Genomic DNA, 22,487 nt, shown 5'->3' on the forward strand with positions numbered 1-22,487 from the left:
AGAAGTTGCCCCACTCCCTTTGCACGATGGTGCCCAGATCTAAGGCATCTAGACCGGAGTGACTTTATCCCCAAATAAACCTGCTACAACATTCCTGAAGTCACTTGATCCTTCCCATCTTTCCCTAAAATGGGCCAGGTTTATTGAACAAGCTACAGTAGCTGTGTTTACAGACAACATACTAAGCAACAGCCATGTTGGATTCTATTAGCTACAACCCTATATATATAGTGTCATAGGATGGATTGTTAATTTTATTTTTGGAAGTTCATTCACTCTTGGTCTACAAAGGCTAACTTTGGCAAAAATGGACATAAACACTAATGGTAAACATTACCATCTTCTTAATGTTTTGCCCCACTTCTTCTAGTGAGGACTATTCCAATGAACTGTTGAAGGTATTGCATATTTAGAGACTAATCAGAAGCTCTGCTCTAGCTATTAAAGTATATAATAAAATAGCTGGCAAAATAAAAAGTGTTCAAGTTAACCTCCTGCTAAAGGAGGCCTAGATACTGTTTTAATCTCTTAGCAGTTTGGTATTGATGGTTTACACTGGCTGTTGCTGGGCAGAAAAGGGGGTTATGAAACTGAGGGGCAAGGAGGGAAACCCAGAACTAACGGTCAGAACCAGATAAGACCGGTTCTGTGGTTAGACTGGTGAACTATTGTGACCCTATGATGAAAGGACTCTAAAACCACACTTCCTATGTTATTATAATTGCACCCCCACTTGTATATTATGGGATAGACAAGGTGTTATACACATGTGCAATTTGTATCAAATTTTGACCAATCATATTCTTTCTCCCTGTTTGAATATTGTATAAAAGGCCTAATGTGACACGCACTGAGCGCTCTACCTGTGTAGTGACACTTGGATGCGCCCTCCTTGGGTTGGATTTCTCTCATCCTGTGTGTTATTTGGAGACCCTCTTGCTGGATCCTCGTACCTACCCAACACCAGGTTTCTGGCCAATGGTATTTATCCTGAATATTTCAAATATTGGAGAAAACACTGATTAAAATTGTTCAGAATGACCTATTACTGTTACATTCAAATCTACCATACAGGAAAGGCCCAATCTTCCTCAGGTCATATTCTGGTCAGAAGTGAATTAAAAAAACATGGGGAGTGTGATTAGAATGTATATATTATTAGAGCAAACATTGAATCTTGCAAAATAGAGGCAGCCTTACTATGGCATTTGCTGTTTTTATGTATAACTTCTTTTAGTTGATTGAATATAATTTTTGGTTAGTGAAATTACAGGGTTACACAAAGTCCTATGATTTTATTTTAAAGATTTTGGTTGTTTCCTAGAGACAGTCTCATAAGATCTCAGCTTTCCTTTAAAAAGGTCCCAGCCTTAAACACACCCTTGAGTAAATCTCATGATGTTTATGATCCCACATTTTCTGATCTTCCTGCCTAAGCAGAAAAACTAGAAGTTACGACTGGAGAGAAACCCTAAAGTCTCAGCAACTATAAAGCAAATAACCTTAATTAACAGCAACAAGTATATTGATAAACCAGTCCTGGGGGGCTTACTCATATTTTCTTGGACACTTGGAGTCAGCAATCCTACACTCAATACTAGTAAGAATTATCTCCTATATAAGCAAGCAAGCTTATATTCTTAACTAATCTGTTAGGTATTTTCAGTTACTGTTTATAATTTCTGATCACAAATGGTTAATATTTGCTTGTATGAAAAGGATTATCTTCTAGACAAACCAAAAAAAAACAAAAAAACAAATTAGGACATTTCCAATTCCTGTTGAGATATGTGGTCAGCTTTCCATTTCACTTGATGCAAAGCAGAAATCAAGCACATACTTACCCTTGCACTAAGCATTGCTTAAGCATATGTTTTTCTTTAGAGCTCTGACAGTTATATTAAATTATTAGTCATCTAAGTAGCAGCAAGTCTGGGTTGAAATTGGTGTGCCAAAACCATGATCAGTGCAACAACATAAAAACAAATAAAGGGTGTGATCTTATCTTTTTTTTAATGGTCAAGTCATGAAATAATTTTAGCAACAACAAGGTCTGTTCATGTATTGGCTAATATAATGGTTTACATTAATCCTGTAACAGAGCAATAGCTACAGCCTTTTAAACTTAAGGAATAGACAGAATTATGATGTAGGAGCTATTTGATTAAGGGCAGCCCCAACTTTCATGCTTGATTATCTCCAGTTTAAAAGATCTCAGGTAGCAGGATCAAAGAAATTTTGCCCTTAAATTTTTATGCAGTTGTTCCCAATTCAAGATCAGTGGTCTAATTCAATATAAGGCAAGTTCATAAATTCTATAGAAAACTTTGTTTACATGATGATCCAGTTTATTTCTGACTTTAGTTGCAGTCTAATTTCCACTTAAGAATATGCCCCTTCCATTAAATAATCTGAAATACACAACCATTTGTGTGTGTAAGGGTTACCCTTGTCCTTTGGGTGGCATGCTGTGACCCGCACTCCATAAAGTTGGAGGGACCAACCCCCCCCCTACTAAATTTGATTTTAAAAACTGAAATGCATAAATACAGTTAGGGTGGTTATGCCTCACTTAATAATTTTCCATTGTGTTACATTAAAAAGTATAATTTGGCAGAAAAATTGAAAAGGCTGTAGAGCAGTATTTCTCAAACTTGGCAACTTTAAGATGTATGGACTTCAACTCCCAGAATTCCCTGTGCTGGCTGGGGAATTCTGGGAGTTGAAGTCCCTACATCTTAAAGTTGCCAAGGTTGAGAAACATTGCTCTAGAGCCACACCCAGAGCTTTCATGAGCCTTATAAAGCCCTGGGGCTTTAAGTGTGCGCTGAATACACGAGAAGAAGGGTAATGGCTCTTTTGATCTAATAGTTTGCTTCCGGGTCCAATTCAGGGTGGTTATCACTTTTAAAGCCCTACATGGCATGGGACCAGGTTATCTAAGGGACCGCCTCTCCCCTATGACTTCACCCCGTCCCACCCAATCACAAAGAGAGAGGGCATGCTTCGGACCCCCTCGGTGAAAGAACTTCGACTGGCGGGGTCCAGAAGGTGGGCCTTCTCTGCAGTAGCCTCCGCTCTTTGGAACATTCTGCCCCCGGAGGTGCGATTGGCCTCCACACTCCTGGCCTTCCGTAAGGCTTTGAAGACCTGGTTTTGCCACCTGACCTGGGGTGGGGTGGGAATACCTCAAGCATGGGGATAGCTAGCCCCATAGAGGCCGTCTGCCTTCAGCCTCAGATTTTTCATCCTCTTGGTCTCTCCTTCTTTTTAGTAATGTTTTTAATTAAGGTTTTATGCATTTATATATTTTATGTTTTTAATGTTTGTTGTGAATTGCCCAGAGTTCCCCCATTGGGGGGAGATGGGTGGTTGAAAAATTTAATAAACAAACAAACAAACAAACAAACAAACAAATAGTTGTATGAGCAGTTCATGCAACAGATTTTGCAGAAGAAGAAAATCTTGAGTGTATCTTTTGCTGTTCTGACTGGGGATTGATAATAGGACATTGGAGAAGTTATGACTTGCACATTATTCAAGTATATCTATTTGCAAGTTATTAATTTGAAATGTATTATACTGCACACAGTCTTAGCGATCTCGTATTTTGTGGACTGTTCTACCAAAAGAGAAGATAAGAGAACGATGTTGTAAAATTTAACTAGTATGAATTTCTTTGTAACACTTCAGTTGCAGAAACCTTTAAAACCAGAACAAGAAGGAAGCAGCTCTTTTGATCTGTAAATGTAATAGCTGTTTGTCTAATAGTATGTGTGTGTTTGTATGTTATTTCTAGTTTTGCCTTTTGGAATGTTTACCTTCCCATTTTGGTCAAAGACTATACTCTTGTAGCCACATCAACATGGATCACAGTTCACTGCTCATGAAGCATTTACATTGTAAATATTACACTTGGAAGATTTTGACTAGTTTACTAATTACTCCTTTGATAACTGTAGTTTCTACTACTGGGGGTTGTGGGTTGTGTACAAGTGGATGTTCAATATTTATCAAACCACAAAATCCAGGATTCTTGGGAGGGAAATCCACAGAAAATAAAATTGCATAGAACCAATATATTGTAATTCTTCCACAAATACTGCCTTTTTTTTTTCCTGATTGTCCTAAGAGATAAAGGCAGGAATAGCAGGGGAGGTAATCTGTACTGTAATTCTTTGCTAACACATGGCTCATTCCACTAACTATTATCTCCACACCATGACCCTTAGTGGCTCAAATCAGCACTATCCTGCCCTGCAAATTCCAATGTTTCCCCTTGATCCCATAATACTGTTCTTTAGTTCCGGGTGCAGAATTTAACATCTTGTTAACTTCCTATTAAAAGTACTTTTTCTTGTTTAAAATAACAGGGTTCCCCATAACAACTAGGGGAACAAAACCTATTCCACTTTGCAGCCTACTTTTGTCGACAATCAGGTCAGGTAATTAGTTTCTGGATGTTACCCCAGATATGTTTGTGTCCAGAGGTATGGTCATGCCCTGTTTCTCCATTACTGCCTGGCATTCATTGCTTCCATTTCTGTTGTGGTCTTGCCAGACCTCAAGATCTTTTCCCTGCTTCCTCCCCATCCCCCATTTTTAAAATCATACTTGAGCACAATGTTGATGGGTATCTGGTTTATAATCTTATCTTTGTGTTACATTTCTGAGCTAAAGCCCTGTATCAGTGGTTAGAATATTTAGCTTGATAAAACTCTCATCAGGAGGGCAATCATATCTGGGCTGCAAAAATCCAGACAAACGAGATGGTGCAAAATTCTTACTTTTACTGCTGCCATTTGGTGGTTGTTGGATTTATGAAGTCCAGATGTGGCCTTCCTATCAATTGCCCCTCCCAGCCCACTCCTTTTTTCTCAGCCACCCCCCCCCCCGACTTGCTCATCTACCTACCAGCCAATACAATGCCTCACAGCGACATACCCCAGAAAAGGGATAGCTTTATAAAGGGATGAGCTATAGAGCTGAGGAATCCAGCAAGGGAGAGAGAAATGTACTGTAGTCAAATGCATAAAGACTTGTCAAATATAACAGCTTTCCTTAATGCAAAGTAGTCACTTTCACCTTCCCAGGGTCTTTTGGCCCCACATAAAGCCCCACAAATCCCTCAAAATAACATGAGGAAGAGGGGAGGTAACAGAGGGCAGATTTATGTGGAACTGGAATTATGCAGAGGTCAGACTGAAATGTTGAAAAGCAGAATTGAGGCCAGGGTAAATGAAGCAGCCCTGATTTCTGCGCCTTTCCCACCAGCAACAACTGTTGGCAAAGGTATGTATGATAGTGTCTGATAAAAAGTCAGCCTGGAAAGGGGGTCTATTAGCATATCTGCTAATGTGGGTAATACAATTCAGCACTAAGCTGAAAGAGAGCCAGCAATGCATCAGCAATAACAATTTTATAAATAAAAATAATTTCAGACAATCAAAAAAGCATTTTTTGGGGCCAACGAAAGGAGGGGTGATTGGCACTTTAAATCAGTAGTGGGAAAATGGCCTATATCTACTGGTATAGCTCTGATTATTTCACACAATTTTTTAAAAGTTGTGATTTTCATACAGTATTGTTTACAAAGTATTATAAGTTATTTTTAAACAGACCATGGCTTAGCACAATCTTTGTTGCTAAGCCTTCTTAGAATTACTGAGAGCTAGGTTGGCTCTTGAGGCTATTCCACTAGCTCTATTATTTTGCACTGAAAACCTCTTAAGCCCAAGGAGGTTGTCCATGAAGCATAACAACAATTCCTGAGATATTTTTTGCTGTAGGTACTACAACTACTGCTTGCAAGTAGCATGCTTGATCACTAATCCATATTTATATTTTTCAATCAGCCTTTCCTAACTTGCCATCTTCCAGATATATTGGATAACTTTCATTGATTATGCAGTTGGGGAATAATGGGAATTGTTCAGTAGATGAGGAAAATTGCTCTAAATACTAAAAACTTCCCATATACTTTTCCAAGTAGTACAAGATGTATACAAATGTGTAACCTTTATGCATCATTATTTGTTTTAAGACAATTGCCCCAGAAAGCTAAAATCAGGAGCTGTTATAATTTAGCAAGATTCTCCTGCTTTCTGTTCAGCTTAGAAACAATTAACATCAGATGAGGGTGGACTCAGAATATCTATCTTTTCCACAATCAATATTTATAAGCCTACATTTTTGTTCCATGAACATTTTTCATGGAATGGGGAAGGCAATTATTTATACCTATGGAATCATGCATTCTGAGTTTGGGAATAGATTGCTAATAATCAAGTCTTATCATCTAATTTTATGTATGTAGCTGTTTAGCATCAGGCATTTGTTGTTTGCAATTCTGGATATATACTTTGTATATGTGTTTTACACTGTGTTGTAGAATAGCTGAGCAATAGGGTTGGAGTCCTAGAAGCCCTCTGTCTCAGCCCACTGTGTCTTCACATCCTGTCCCCACTTCCTTCTTTGGAGTAGCAACTAAATAGTGCTACTGCCACCATTATCTTCCCATAATGGGGCACTCACCTGAAGTCTTCCTCCTACCAACAGCATGTGTGGGAGATAAGTCTCTCAAATCTTGTCCTGCCCCTTTGGTGATTAAAAAATAAAAAGTGAAAAAAAAATCTATAAAGCAATCTCCTGGCCACATGGCTTAGAGGTATGTGGCTAGATGATTTCATCCTTCCTTTGGAAACTTATCAGTCTCACAAGAATAAACAAAATCATGTGTTATTATAAAAAATAAGAGATAAAATTTAACTATCTCTTTTTAAGTTTAAATCTTAAAATGCATTCATTCAAAGCTGTAGAATGGGAGTTACAAGTTAATTGAATATCCACAACAAAATGCCAAAGAAATGCTCCAGGCAGATCACAAGATGGCACTGGTCTCAAACAAATAGCAATTTATTTGGCAGAATTTCAAAAGAGATGCTATAAGGAATTCAACTCATTACAGCTTATAAGGAGTTTATAAATACAAATAATAACCTCATACTCAAACTGAAAAATGGGTAAAGGCTGAAATTACAAAGAATTTGTTAGCACGAATAGAGAAATAACAGTAAAAAATAGGCTTGATTTAGCACCACACAGAATAAAATATTAACTCAAATTTAACAATTTAATTCAAATCCTGGCTAGATCATCTATAGAAATAGCATCTTTTTTTTCCTTAAAGAAAAAAAAACCTAACTCAAGATTTAAAACTTTTTTTTCTTATATGCTACAGAGGAAGATATGGTGGATATCAGCTTTTGTGTCTGTGATACAGTAAAAGACATCTCTTCTTTGGAAATGCATTGAGGCATTTGGGCATCTGTGAATGTCTGAGCCCATTGATTGTCAGGGAGGGCACATTCATAACATTATGCAACTTATACTTTTGGCATTTAAATCAACATAGTTAAAGATCTTGTGCCTTGAAATAGGTTTCCAGATTTAGAATATTAAAAAAAAAACCCACTGTTTAGCTTTCTTTAGTTTGTAAAACATGGAGAGAATTATATGCTTCCTTAAGTTACAGCAGCAACAACTAACCAACATCAGCTACAGCAAAGTCATGCTTACATCAAAGAAGGATGTACATTTTGATCCAAAAGTGTTAAGGCAATGGTTTCTCGGAAAATATTCTGTTTTCTGACAAACTGGAGTGTTTATGTAGGTCTGTCTCATCTGACTGGCTCTCTCCTTCCTTGAAAGGTGCTGATTGCACAGGAAGAATTAAGATTATCTCTGCCGTCCACTAGTCAAGGGGTTTGGCTGGTCTGTAGCATGAGTTCACACCATTTAAAAGCACCAAATGTAGTGGCAATGCAGGAGACCATTGTTATTTCGAGGAGTTTAGGTGACATATTTTGATTTCTCTTGCACATGTTAAGAAAGTTCACTCTAATAATGTTTAGCTGGCTTGTTTTTTTCACTTTTACTTAGAAGTGGGGGGAGAGGAGAAACCCTCAGGATTGTTTAGGTTAAGCACTAGCTTATCTATACAGTTCCCAGGCTCTTGATTCACATGATGAGCAGGTATAACATCTGGTGAAGGTTGGGCTCCCACAGCCTTTGACTCCATGAAAACAGAGTCATGAGATTGCAGTTCCAGTGTTTGATAAAAACCCTGGCATTGCCCCTTGAGTTTTGGAGCATGGACACAGGCCTCGGGACTAGGAGCTGTGTTATCTAAGCCATTTTGGGGTCTCTCCCCTATCGCCTTATGGTAGCTCCTGACAGTACGGGAAGAGTTTTATCATTTTGCTTGTTATGTTATGCTCTTATACTATGCTTATGTATTTCTGTTTAATTCTATCTGCTAATTTTTATATTCCTGTTTAAATCTGTTTGCTAGAGTTAATAATAAAGCTTAAAATCTCCTCCCCTGCTGGTGTGTTCATTGTCTCTGGATCTAAAAGAACTAAAAGAACCAGTTGCCTGGGCACCTGATCACTGCCTTGACAACTGACAATACACCAACCTCCTGTGTTCTTGGTGACACACAGGAAAGAGAATCAAGAGTAAGAACAGCAACCATTCTCAGAAGCCAAATAAATGTGCGGTCCCAATATGTCTTTTAATAGCAAATATAAGCAGGCATCCTGGTGGCTACAACAAATCTCTCGAAAGGGAACCAGTGTAGAGAATAGAAATGGAGCATGGGACCTAAGGGAAAGAAACCATATGGAGAAAGTTGCTGTAAGAGAGTGTCATAATTGAGGTTTTTAACTGGAGGCAGAATGGGGAGATGCCACAAGATTCTTTGCATCATTGAAAACGGTCTTGGAAAAACTTTGTTCAGTCATGAACACATATTCTGACTCTGATCGTTTTATTTTAGTATCTGCTTCTGTTTTGTAAAATAGATGACTGAAACCATGAAAGACATGTTAGGTAAACTTTTTCTCATGTTAAAAAGTGTAATCAAAGTTGAGGCATAAATATTTAAATCTTCTGATTATTTTTTAAAACTCTTACTGTTTTGAATTATTGACAATGTAAGTAGAAGACTGTTCATTGAAAGAAAATATATTTTGATATCTATATAAAACTGCTGAGTTTATGGATCAGAAATTCTGGAGTTTGGCATCATCAACATGATGATGACACCCAGACTGTCGTTTCTATGTATTCATTTCAGCTAATGCAGTGGAAGTGCTAGATCAGTGCTTGACATTGGTAATGCCCTGTGTGATGAAGGCCAATAAAGTGAAACTTAATCTTGACAAGACTATAGCATTTATCTGCTCAGTGTTTGCTTATCTTGTTCCATATAGCTTAGGACTTCAGTATATGAACCATAATTTATTTCATCATTTATGATGGTCTCATCTGATGTTGAGGTGGATGATGATGAATGAGAGTTTTTCTTAATTATGATGCATCACTTATAAAAGTTTGTTTTCCTAGAAAGGCTTTCCTGTCACTTGTCATTTTGGAACTACAGTTTTATATCTGCCAGGGCTTCCATTTTAATCTATTTATTTTGTTTTGTTGTTGTTATTCTTCGCTATATTTATATAAAAATGTAACCCAGCTTGGAAAAACATCTGGAGGGACACAACTTCACATTAAATAAAGTGAACAAGAAGGGGTCATACTATATCATTAAAAAATCCTGGAATTCATGCATTATTTTTGCAATTTATCTATAGAGCCACAAAGAATGATGTAGAAAAATCAAAACTGTTTCCTTTATAGACCTTCTGATATTTGTACATCCATCCATCAACAACTCTAACCTAAAAGCATTTTGATAAGTCATACTGAGATTTGCCCTTCTGTAGAAGCCCCAGCAAAGTAGAAAGACTATACCATCTTGTGGATCCTGGAGAGATACTCTGACTTATGGAGTTGGGCTGTGCTGAAATTTCAGGGATTGCAGTGGTTTCCAGCTCATGCAATTGTTGCTCAATTGTTGCTGGGATCCAAACATCTTTTTCTTAGCAGCCCATCTGTTGTGAGAAATGTCACTTAATTTTTCCCAGCATTTAAACCACATTATGATGTTTCTGGGAAATTTTTGCAGGAAGAATTGGGTGGTCAAAGTAGTAGCTGCAAATAGAGTAAAGTTTTCCAGGAGAAGGAGGGGAAAGTATTTTGAGATAGTGCATACTGGAGAAGTTAGACTGCAGAAATCCATGGTGCTGTATGTTTTACTTTTTGCATCAAAGCAACAGCAAATTATTTCTTAGTTAATAGTATTAGGATATGCAAAATAGCTCCTGAACCAGCAAATGTATGGATTAAAAGATCTTTCCAACTAGTAAGGAAAGGTTGTTTTTGTAGTGCCATTCAGACAAATCCTTCTCTAATAAAATAGGGTAGTATCTTCTCCTTACAGTGGTAGGGAATCCTGACGGGAAATGACTTATTAGAATTTGTCAAAAGATAGAGATGCACATTTTCGCATTAAAGTGATTTGAAGTGATTAATATCAAAACCAAGCTAACCCAAAATCAATGCTTATTTATTTATCTAAAAAATTTAAACCTCCCAACAGCTACAACTCTGAGTAGATTATAATAAACACACAAAAAGGATAAAAGAAATAATCAATTTCAGTTAAAAGATATCCAATAAAATCAAATTAAATACAAAATTAAATTTTAATTTTAAAAGCCTGGGAAAATAGAAAGTCTTCACCTGGCACTAAAATGATACTAATGTGGGTGCCAATTGAGCCTCTCTGGAGAGGGCATTCATAAATGGGGTACCACCAAAGAAAAGGATCTCTCCTTTATAGAGATCCATCTCACCTCCTTTGGTGGGGACACCTGGAGGAGGCCTCATTAGAAGATCTTAAGGTCTGGGTAGGTACATACAGGAGAAAGCATTCTTTGAGGTAACAATGTTGTACTTAGATAATTGTTAATTCTGGACATCCACAGGATTTCCTCCCTTCTGTGACCATTCTTAGTTTGCCATATGTACTGCTTTATTTACCTCAAATTGTAAAACCTAACCCTACCATATCTGTCTTTCTGTTCATTCTAGCGTGAGACACTGTTCTTCTGTTCAGACTCAGTGCCCAGTCATCTCAAATCCCAAAATTGTGTTGGTATGAGAGGGATAAACACATCATTTTATTTATTAAAGTTAACTCCAGGGTGACAAGATGATTCCCAACCATTTAATGTAATTCCGGTGACATTGTCAAACATGAAGCTAAAAAGATCAGATACATGCTATTACGTGATAAATGAAGAACCTGGAGAAAATAAAACCTGACATCTATAAAATAATGAAGAAAGCTTTCACTGGGAATGGGATTCCTTAGCCAGGGCACCAGAGCCAAAAGGCCTTAAGTAAGGATTCCTAACGTGGTTATGCTCCACACCTCCTCTGTTCTATATCCTGCAGCACAGTTAAATAATCCATTGAGTTGGGACAAGTTACTGCACAGCTAATTTTAGAATGCTAGATAGGAATATTATTAGCATTGCATCTGGAAAGGTTCCATATTGTTACCCAAGAATAAAGATGACTAATCCATAGGTTTGTTTGACTTTGGTTCTGGAACTTTTATACATGGGCTTCCAGACATAATGCAAGTCTCTGCATATACAGTATTAATATTAGCATTAGAACCATGTAACAATTGATGTGATCAATAAAGTTGAAGATAATTGATTTGTGCAACTTTATGTAAAAAGTATCTCAGAACAGACCCTCTCCCACTCTTCTAGAGATAATCTTATTCTGTTTCTAAAAACCCATTTTGTTTTTCTGCTGCTATTTCTGTCTCCATCCTACCTTTGTTTTTCCACATCTCTCAGGTCCTTGAACTCCTTCCTGCTATTGATTCTTCCTGCCTTGCTACTGATTCTAAAGAACTGAAGTCAGCTGGGAGTTTAAAGCTACATCTTGAGGCAATCAGCACATGATTTTCAACTTTCTGAGGTCAGAATTCTAATTTCATGTGGATTGTAGTGGCAACAAAATCCATATAATTGATCTGTAGTCTGGTTGCTTTGTTTTATAGGTTCCTGCAGTTCATCCTTATTCTATCTGATTAAACAACTGATCCCATTTAATTCAGCAGCAGGACATAGTTCTATCATAGTTCTGATAACTGTGAAACACAACCCTCCAAATTAGCTATCTATAAGCCTCTTTGTTATACCTTACTGAATGGCACCTTTAAATACTGTATGGAATTTCAAACTTCCCAGAAATATGGTTTTGCAGACTCCCTGGCCTCAATCTGGTATACCACAATATTTGTTGATTTATTTACTATTTCTACTAAAACTATGTATCCCAATCTTCCATATTAAAAAATACAATACAATAAAATAAGCATTGTTTAAATAGCAAAATGAGAAGGAAAAAAGCAGTCAGCTAAAATAGACTATTGAACTATGAAAGTATATTGAAGGGCAGACGAATGGCTACTCCAATAAACCAAAGGCGGTAGAAAGAAGAAGGCTTTCACCATTGTGCAAAAAACCAACAATTAGGGAAGAGAGATGTGCCACAACTTCTGGTAAGACTGCCAAACACATCTCAGAACAAAGCCTCCCCTATAGAATTTAGTACATGGACAAGTCTTTACTGAAGAAGTCTTTTAGATATTTTCAGTGTAACAGATTGTCACAGGTGAGCTCATAGGTGCTGGCATTTTGTATACAGCTGGGAGAGCTGAATAGCTGAAAATTTGCTATGTATAAAGAAATGAATTATTAAGAACTAGTCCTTGCATGAGATAAGGGATCTTGGGGAAAATGGAATTGGGTCTGACTTAATCATTCAGTAGATCACATAATACAGTAAAAAGTGTATCCTTGTAGTGATGGGCCACTTCAGATTATCAGTGGAAATTCACATGGAAATTGGGGGCATATAAAGTCTAATAATGATGATAATAGCTAAGAATGTATCGCCATAAAGAAAAAATACTTCTGTGTGTAAGACTATGCTGTGTAAAACTAGGTACTCATTTTTTGCAGGCAGAGATTCTGTTTTGTGGACCACTCAGACGCATGAGTTTTAATTTGCTATCTGACATTGAATAGCTCAGATTTACTACTTCAATGAAATTATAGTTTGCTGTCTGATGAAGAGTTATGGAGACCTCATAAGCTTGCACTCTCTTTTGTGTTGTTAGGGTTGGTCCTTACATAGTGCACAAGATTATTTATCCTTAAGTCATTTTCAGAATTCTTTGTTGTATAAAAGGGAACACAAGAAACTGTGAACCAGAAGGAACACTGGAAAATAACAGTCTAATCATGTACTATTTCTCTGCTAGACTCTGCAGTTTGAAAAACAAGGCAATATGAAAATATGGACAGGATCAGCTCAAGATATTTCACTATCTAAAAGAATAAATAATACAGTTTTCTTTCAGTCATGGAATGTGTAATACTATAGCCAAATCTACCCATGTTATTTTGGTATGAAGGACAGAAAATTACACAAACTTTTCTCCTTGAGAATAAAAATATCACAAAAGTCAACAATAATAAATTAAAAAGCAGGTTTATGCTGCCATTTATCTACTTACTATAGCTTCTATGGCACTTTGATTGAACTAACTTTTCTATATCACCCTGCCCCAGCCTGATATCCTCCAGAAATGAATTAGTAGGGAACTGGAGTCTCAAGACACCTGGTGATTCAGTCTGTATGGCTCTGCATGGTGCATGGCTAACCTCATTCTCTCCTAATTATCCCTTCTTTTTACCATGGGTGCTCTCATGTTTAGTGGTAGTTTTCATAGCAATAATTTAAGGCAAGGGTGTTAATTTCAGGTATATTACAGCATCAAGTATCAATTCCAGCTGATTCTACAATTAAATAACCATTTCTACTTTATTCAATAAAACATTGATTTTTTAAAGTTTAAAAATTAGATGTTTTAATATTGTATAAGCCTTACACACAATTTATACATACTGTCTTTGCTACATCCTGGGGAATCACAGGTAGAACTATTTCCATATCTAAACAGTAACTCTAGAAACTCTAGTAAGCACTTCCCAAATATAATAAGGGCTAATATATTTGACAGCTCTGATTTGAAATATGATTATCAGAATTGGTCATAGAACAAGTCAATTCAGAGTTTTCACTTGACTCACAAATTACCAGGTACAAATCAATCATATTTTGGACACATTAAGTGAAGACTTAGCTCTCTTGAGAAGTCTATGAGGCTTGGAAAAAGAGAAAGTACAATCAGCAGCAAGATGGATGGACTCAGTTATAGTGGTGATGGATGTCATTGGAAGACCTGAAGGACCAGGTTGAGGACAAATCCTGGAGAAAATCTATATATATGGTACATCATTATCATCATCACCAGAACTGAACTGCAACAATCCAGAAGACCACTAGATGACAGCAAAGAGGTACAGAAAACTCCTTGTTGCATCTAAAAGTGTTCTACATTTTTGTAGTCTAGATTTAGTAGCCCTAATTTAAGGGCTGAAATCATGGTTAGCACTAAGACATAATTGGGTTGTTTGGTTTTTGTTTAGCATTATAAATCATACTTTACAGCTTAAGATGTTATGTGACACGCAGCCAGGGCATCATATATGCTCAAAAATTATTTTTGTGCATTTTTAAATGTTAAACACAAAAACTACATTTGCTGCCAGTTTAAAATGATTTCCCCAGATTCTGCCCTGTCCCATTCAAACAAAGAGAGATTCAGAGGCAATTTTAGCAGTCTGTGTGAAGAAACGAACTTTTCTTCCTTGGAGGCAAAGTTTCCCTCAAACCCTCCCCCCAACCCCGGGACAACCCCTCTGGTTTCCCTTTCTGATGGCCAGTATGGAGGGGAGCAGCCTGTTGACGAAAGAGGGGTATCAGGATTAATTGATACCGAGAGGTGCAGGGCTGAAATCTGCTGAAATGTAACTTCGCCGGATTTTTCTGGTATTTTCCCATTTTACTAAAACTCCTCTTGGCAGCCCAATCCGAGCCATGCAGGGCGAGGGTGCCGTTCATGATTGGAGGGGCGTCGTGAGCATTCTGTTCATGCTTAGAGACGCTCTTTCTCTTCACACATTCCCTAAGCCGAGCGCGTGGAAAGGCCGAGAACGGGCCAGAACTTTACTCCCTATTACCTTCCTAGAGAGCATTTGCTTTATGAGATGATTTATTTGACAACACAGACTGCTCTTCACCAAGACAACCAGGGAGTAAAAATCCGCCCGGGTCCAGAGGAAGCAAGATGACAGAAAAATCGCCAGGGGCTCATTCGAGACGAGGTTGGTATAACGCTGCAAAGATCCTTGGTGATTAGAGAGGTTTTTTTCATTTCTTTCTTTCACCCATCCCCCTCCGCCAAAGAGTGGGGACAGAGAAAGCGCTTTGATCTGCAGTTTGCATTGATCCTGCGAGTGCGTCTCTGCCTTCAGACCAAGCACCAAAAAGTTTTTTTTTTTTTTAAGTGTTGCAGGTCATGGCATCTGCAAGCTGGTTCCTCTGGCTTCTCTCTCTCTCTCTCTCTCTCTCTCTCTCTCTCTCTCTCATCCCCCTTCCTTCTTAATACTCTTTTCTGAACACAATCCCCTTTCTCATGCCCCTCCCCTTTCCTTCTTCGCCCGGCAAAGGGGCTGTTGGGTCTGGAGCTCGCCCGGGAGTTTGCATTGATCCATTGATTGCACATGGTCTCTTGCCTGACCTCCTTGCTCCCAGGGAAGCGGTCTCCATGGCTACTGGCCCTACTCCCCCAGTGGCAGACTGTAAATTCCTGCAGGGAGAGCTGAACAGAACCCGGACGGGTGGGAGGGAGTGAAGAAGGAGCAGGCGAAGCAAAGGCAAATAGAAAGAAAGAGAGAAAAGAAAAAGGGCGTTGCTTGGATGGACCTTTACAGGTCTTCAGCATTGGACCACGGCACTTAAAAAATCTGCCGCTCTAACAAAACTACAGCTGGCTACGTTCCTCCTTGAATAAAAAAGAGGCAACTGAAAGGAGGACGTTCAGGTCCGCTCAAAGATTCCGCGGGTTTCTCTCCCTCCCTTCCTGTGTTAGTAGCATCAGAGAAACGAGACTAAACCCCGAGCAATTTGGCCATCCTTTCTCCAGTAGCCGCTTTCATACACCACCAGAAAAACAGTTCCTTTGTTTTGTGGGATTTTTTTCCGTTAAAATTTGCGTGCGCTCTGTGAGGCTTTAAAGCATCAGAGAAAACTTCCCCCTTCTTGGCACAACCTTTCTGCACACACGCATCGGTTGGAATGGGGGCCTTGGAGATCCTTGGAGTGTGCCTGGTTCTCTCCATTGGCAACATCATGGCTAAAGCTAGTCAAGGTAAGGAGAACCCCAACCCAGCCCCGATCTTCTTCTAGACGGACACTCGGCATTTCTCTATTTATGCGCGAGCGCACACACACAGGCGCGGAACTATTCGTCTACTTTTTAAATGTTGGTTTTTGTCCGTGAGATTAGTTAACTTGGTGCCTGGCAAAAATATATCCTTTAATTGTTGAATGCAAACCTTTCCGTATAATCTTTCAAAGATTGTTGTTGTTTTTAAAGAAATCTATTCTTTGAACTGATTTTAAGGATAAGGAGGTAGAAGGAATGGTTGTGGGAATATGAATTCTCCTTCACAGCTAGAAATCAGAGTGTTGTTATCTGTAACCTCTGGTCCGATTGCTACTTTTTTACAAGGTTGATAATACTTTTAAAAACAATTACTGTTGAAATTAAGGTGGGACATAAGACTTGCAGGACTGTTTTTGTGGGATAAGAATTTACATGTAATGCAACTTCAGATGTTAGATGCAAAGATTCTTGGCAAAGATATGTGTTTTAACTTAATTTATCTTGAAACAGCTTGGCTATCTGATTATCTTACCTGTTCCATTTAAAATCAGATATGCAAATCCACACAATTGGTTTAGATGCTTCCCCTTCCTGTAACAGCAACATGTCATATCATTGTGATATAAAGAGGACAATGTGTAATACAAATAGGTTAACGAAAATGATAATCTTTTAGCTTTGTAGATTGTACTGTTTCTTTTATAAAGTGATGAGAGTTTTAAGATTATTTGTTACTTCTTTAGCAGTATTCATTTTAACAAATTAGAATCTGGTTTTTTACAATAAATGGGAAGCAAGACTGAAAAAATGCAGAGTGTTTTGGTTTTATTTCTTTTTCCTTACAGGCCCTCTAAAGAGGAACTAGCTTCATGTAAAGCTTTATGATTTTAGTTGAGAAAGGAATGCTTGGGTTTTGCTTCCAATTAGCTTCACTGTGTGCATTGCTTTCATATTCTTATCATAATATTTATTTATTAAGGCTTTTTGGTTTCAAATTCCATTAAAGCTGTGGCCAGATTTATGTTAAAATAGCATAGCAAAATTCCATCCTGTAGAAACTTGACGGATACCTTTGGGGGAGGGGAAGGAGCATGAGGTGGATTTGGGCAAGATTCTTGCAGGTAAAAATGTCTTCTTTGTTACATCAGTTTTCCACAGAGGACAAGAATGACATTTCAGTGGAATTTTGCAGATCCACCTTAGTTGGAACACTGATTTTTTATACTTCACTCTCATTTTAAAAGCATCCCCAACAGTCCCATTTTAATGAAAAACATTTCCTACTGTTTATTCCAGTTCATTATGCTTGGAAAGGTTATTTATCATACAGGACATGTAAATTAATGTTATTCAGAATATTAGTTGTTCATACTAAGTTTTTTGGAGGAAGTTTGGGGCAGTGATAGGAGACTGAAGATGAGTGATAGTTAAAAACCAAAAAGTTTAAACTTGAGTCCTCATTTCCTCAGTGGTGATGGATGTTTGTAAAGGGTGAACAAATTACCCTGAAATCTGGGAAGTATGACAAACAGGATTAATCTTGAAAAAACATATACATTGATGAACGAAAAAGTAAAATCCATATTTAAGATCCGGCATCTATCGTTTAAGTCCCTCTGAGAAATAGTGCAATAAAAGTTTAAAAATAGTAACTAGGATAGGGATATTCTATCATTTGAGATTACCAGTTTGCCTTAATATTATGCACCTGGTATCCTCCAGAAGTGTTGGGACCACACTTCCTAAAAGTTTCAGCAAGCATGTCCAAATGGCAATATAACTTCCAGATGTTGAGGAAGACTGCTATCATGGTTATGTAAGGAGTTGATGGTTTGCATCCATGCAAAATAAGTTGCAGAATACTCACCAGAAGAATCTTTTAACAAGTGCAGGAAAAAAAACCTATTTGTTTTCTCCTTTCCCAAATCTGCAAAAGCAACAATTGTTGTAGTCAAGAAGGAATGTATTGAAATACCATAGCTGCCAGTTAACAAACCATGATAATGAAATGTGTGTCGTGACATCACATCAAACTCCAGCCTTTCATGTGTATGTTCCAATATCTGAAAGGTGCTTCTGAGCAGCAGCTGTGTGTAAATCTGAAGTCCATTTGATACTGAGGTGTTTCCTTCTCTTTGCTGTATTCTGTTCTTCTATTTCAACAAAATCTTTTTGTAGATCCATGATTGTTAGAGGAGATCTAACAAATATGTATGTAGCAGAATATAAAAGCAGTAATAAATAAAATGTAAATGGACTACACTTGGTCCAAATACCTACAGTGAGGCCTGTTTTTATGAAGAAGAGTGAGCGGGTGTCATTGACACTGCTCCATAACAACAGACATGGTATTTTTCAACTCTGTGTACTGCATGTAATATTTAAGGATCAGCTCCTGGAAATTGTGGGGCCAAATCTGGTCTCACACCAGGTGCTCTTCTTTATGCTGCCTGTTCAGAACCAGAACAATGTTATAGGAGGAGCAATGTGTGTAACTGTCTTGTCTAATTTAAAGGATTGTGATAGACAAATTGTCCATTACTCTACATCATGTTTTCATGTTTTATTTCCAGGAAAATTACTAATTGACTAGTCCAGTATTTCTCAAACTTGCAGCTTTCAGATGTGTGGACTTCAACTCCCAGAATTCCCCAGCCAGCCATGCTAGCTGGAGAATTCTGGGAGTTGAAGTCCACACATCTGAAAACTGCCAAGGTTGAGAAACACTGGACTAGGCATTTAAATTACAAAAATGTTCAGCTTTACTAGTCTGCCGTCCAATAATATCAGTGCTAAAGTTATCACAACCATTTGTTTTGAGCCTTAATAAATGTTACCTGCATTTGTGTGGCTCACTAACTTAGATGACTAAACTATTCTTTGCTGCTATTCATACCTACATTGTGGATTATTTATTGAAAGTTTAGTCTGTAAGACAGCAAGAGTTTTGTCCTCCAGGCCTGTTTCAAGAGAAAACAGGAAGAAAAAAATAATGATTTGGCCTTAGGAAAATGGTAGAGAGAATTAATAATACAAATCCATATAAAATCTGGTTTTCATAAATAGTCAACCAGAGATGCTAACAAAGTGAACAGCCAGCTCATTCTGTTTTCATACGCATAAACTGCTCTGAAAGTAGATTAGCTCGGACAGTCACAAATGTAGAAAACAAAAAAGACAGACTAAAGTTAAAGACATTGTCCAGCCATAATCTTGAATTACGTTTTATGCTTTGTCCCATACTTTATATGTGAACTTGGCCATTCAGTTAAGTTGCAGTTCTGAAACAGAACCTGACAGATTGTATGCATTGGAGTTTCTGCAGAATAAATTGCATGAGGATTTTGGAATTGATCTCTCTGGACCCAAAGCCACATCTGGAAATGGATGCAGCAGCAATACACACTCACACATATATACACACACATACACACACACTACACCACAGCACACAAGTTTGGAGCCAAGATGCTTTGGCAAACTTAGAAAGAGGAAAATGTATCATTTCGAGGGTTTCTGCCACTGAAGACTAACAGAGATTTTGCCACTGAGGGCCCATCTCCTGCAGTCTAAAAATAAATTTTATTTGACTTCTTGGGCAATATTATTTTTCTAACATGCATTCTGCTTGTAAGATTTATTATTGCCTATAAGCTTCCTATTTGGTGTCCATTGTTTAGAAATAACTCAGTTGACATTTGAAAAAAAAATCAAGCATTGATACATATTAATTCATCCCTTTAATGCTCAGTTAAATACTTTTGCAAACAACTTAGAAAACTGTGTGCCTACTTACTTGGTTTTGCTCATAAAAGTAAGACAGATCTCAAGAGAAAAACAACTGAGGCCCTGTTATCTCATGATTATTGGGCTTATTCTAAAGCAGTGGCTAACCCTATTTCAGTCTCAGCCTATCCTGTGTCCTGAATGTTAAACTATAGCAGAATTCTGGGAATTGAAGTCCACACATCTTAAAGTTGCTGAGGTTGAGAAACACTGCACTATAGCATTAAGGGGGCAGATGGGGGTGAATTATTAATTACATAGAATTCTGGAGGGATTATCCATATCTGCCTGCTACGTAATGTCTTCCTACAGTTAAGTTCCACTCCTGGCAACTTTATGCACATACTTGTGTAAGATTTTATGGCAATACTATGGTAGCAGCTTGCCATTCTTCCAGGATTTATTGGTTCACCTTTCCAGTTGAGCATTTTCTGGTGATCTCCCATCCATGTATTAAATAGGTCTGACCTTGCTTAGCTTTTTGAGATCAGCCAAGGTCAGCTAGGTGTTGGAATAGAGGCTGTCTACCTACTACTTTGTTCATCATTTTCTTACTTTAGCCTAGATCCTGTTTTGCATTTGTAAGAACACACACTGGTAAGTTTGAGAACAGTTTGATTCAGTAGTGTTCATTTATTGTTTAAATAAGCTCTCTTTTCTTCTAGACTGTCCTCAGTGAAAGATACTGATGTGTCTACACCTTCTGCTAAATGTAGTATGATTTGCTTGTTTGTTTCAGTTTAGCATGTTGATGAATTAAACTGTGTGCCTTGTAATTCATAGTTGGTGGCTTAGCATAATTGTGAACTCAAAGGCTGTGCCTTATTCAGTAAACTATGATTAAGCCATGGATTAGTAAAAGTTTGTCTGCATGACACACTAAGCCACTTACAGTCATTAAGAGGAATCTTTGTATTTCCATTTTATTTCCCTCCCACCTCACGTGCCTCTTTTTTATGGCCTCTGGCTTTTCTAAGAGTAAACATGTATCCAACATGGAATAGCCAACAAGTTAGTACATAGCTGGTGTGGGTCTCCCGGGCTGTGTGGCCGTGTTCTGGAAGTTTTGTTTCCTAACGTTCAGAGTGCAGGAGCACAGACAGGAGCAGTTCTCTCTGTGCCCAGGACTGCTCCTGTCTGTGCTCCTGCACTCTGAAGATGCCAATCACAGATGCTGGCGAAACGTTAGGAAACAAAACTTCCAGAACACGGCCACACAGCCCGGAAGACCCACACCAGCCATCATATGCCGGCCGTGAAAGCCTTCGACAATACAAGTTAGTACATATTTAGTCCCAAATATTTAATAATACATTGGGACTAAATTCCATTTCCATTGGGTTTACACTTTAACCTAATGTTCAGAAACAAAATGTTCTGCTGATACCTCTGGTTCGCTCCAGGTATATTGGATCTACATCTCCCAGAATTTCTTGCTAACTGGCTGCATATTCTGGGACTTTGAATCCCAACAGTCCTCAAGGGTAGGTGGGAGAAGATTGATGCATCTTTCACATAGCAGTTAGTATATAAATCTTCCAGATGCAGACCCTTGTGCCAGATGTAGTGGAGCAAATGACAGCCTAGACAATCTAATTACTATTAAATACAGGTAGAGTGAATAATTCAAGCAATTGCTAACTTATGGTTAAAATAATTAATTTGGCTCTTCAAAATCATAACAATTTAATGAATCGTGTTTCAGTGAAATTAGGAAGACTCAACCTCCCTTTACAAGCTATATCTCCCCAGAGGCAAAGGTGTACAACATGATTATACGATGAATGGTGTACAGCATGGATGGGTTTTGGAGATAATGGGTTGGATTCTTTTAAAGTCTGAATCCACCTGCAGGGCCTAAAATGGGGTGGTGATGATGGTATGGGGTGTGTTACTCTTAAAGAATATAATTCACTTGATGTAGATACATGATGGTCTTATCCCTTTCCACCACCTTCTATGAAAACTTCTCCCTCTTTCCTGGTCGCCCACAGAGAAGGTGATGGTCTCCTGCAACTCTAAAGTATTAAATATAAACTGGAAACATTTCCATATGCACCATTCAAAAAAGAACTAAAAATGACTGAAGACATTTAACATGCCAGTACTTAGGTCTGATGGAGGTGGTGAGATTGGGAGTGAAGGTAAAAGTCTTTTTATAAAAAAACCCAGTCAAAATGTAAATATTCAGACACCTTGGATCATCCTGTCCTGAGGGGCATCACTGTCTCCTGAGTGTAACAGGTTATATTGTTTCCAAAAAGGCACTTCAGAGGAAATCTGCATAAGAAAAAATTCCAGAGTAATCTTCAGTTTTAAAGTTATAAATCCTCAGATGCTTAGGAGAAGCTTATGATTATGGGCGATGTAACCTTCATATGCTGTTGTGTGGTCTTTGGAATAGTAGCAAATCTGG

General features: G+C 38.0%; 1 protein-coding gene across 2 annotated transcripts in view; it reads left to right on the plus strand.

Annotated features, from left to right (window-relative positions):
* Positions 1–15,619: 15,619 nt before the first annotated feature.
* The window catches only part of SCUBE3 (signal peptide, CUB domain and EGF like domain containing 3), a 139,220-nt gene continuing 132,352 nt past the window's right edge, over positions 15,620–22,487 (plus strand). For both annotated transcript variants that reach the window (XM_088153830.1, XM_088153828.1), the window contains exon 1: positions 15,620–16,267. In XM_088153830.1, the coding sequence (XP_088009956.1) occupies positions 16,195–16,267 (73 nt within the window). In that variant the 5' untranslated portion in view covers positions 15,620–16,194. The remainder of the gene's footprint in view (positions 16,268–22,487) is intronic.

Source organism: Python bivittatus, unplaced genomic scaffold, assembly GCF_059951505.1.
Source record: "Python bivittatus isolate LINGU-HERP-01145 unplaced genomic scaffold, Pbiv_v1 ctg000700_np1212, whole genome shotgun sequence".
Taxonomy (NCBI): domain Eukaryota; kingdom Metazoa; phylum Chordata; class Lepidosauria; order Squamata; family Pythonidae; genus Python; species Python bivittatus.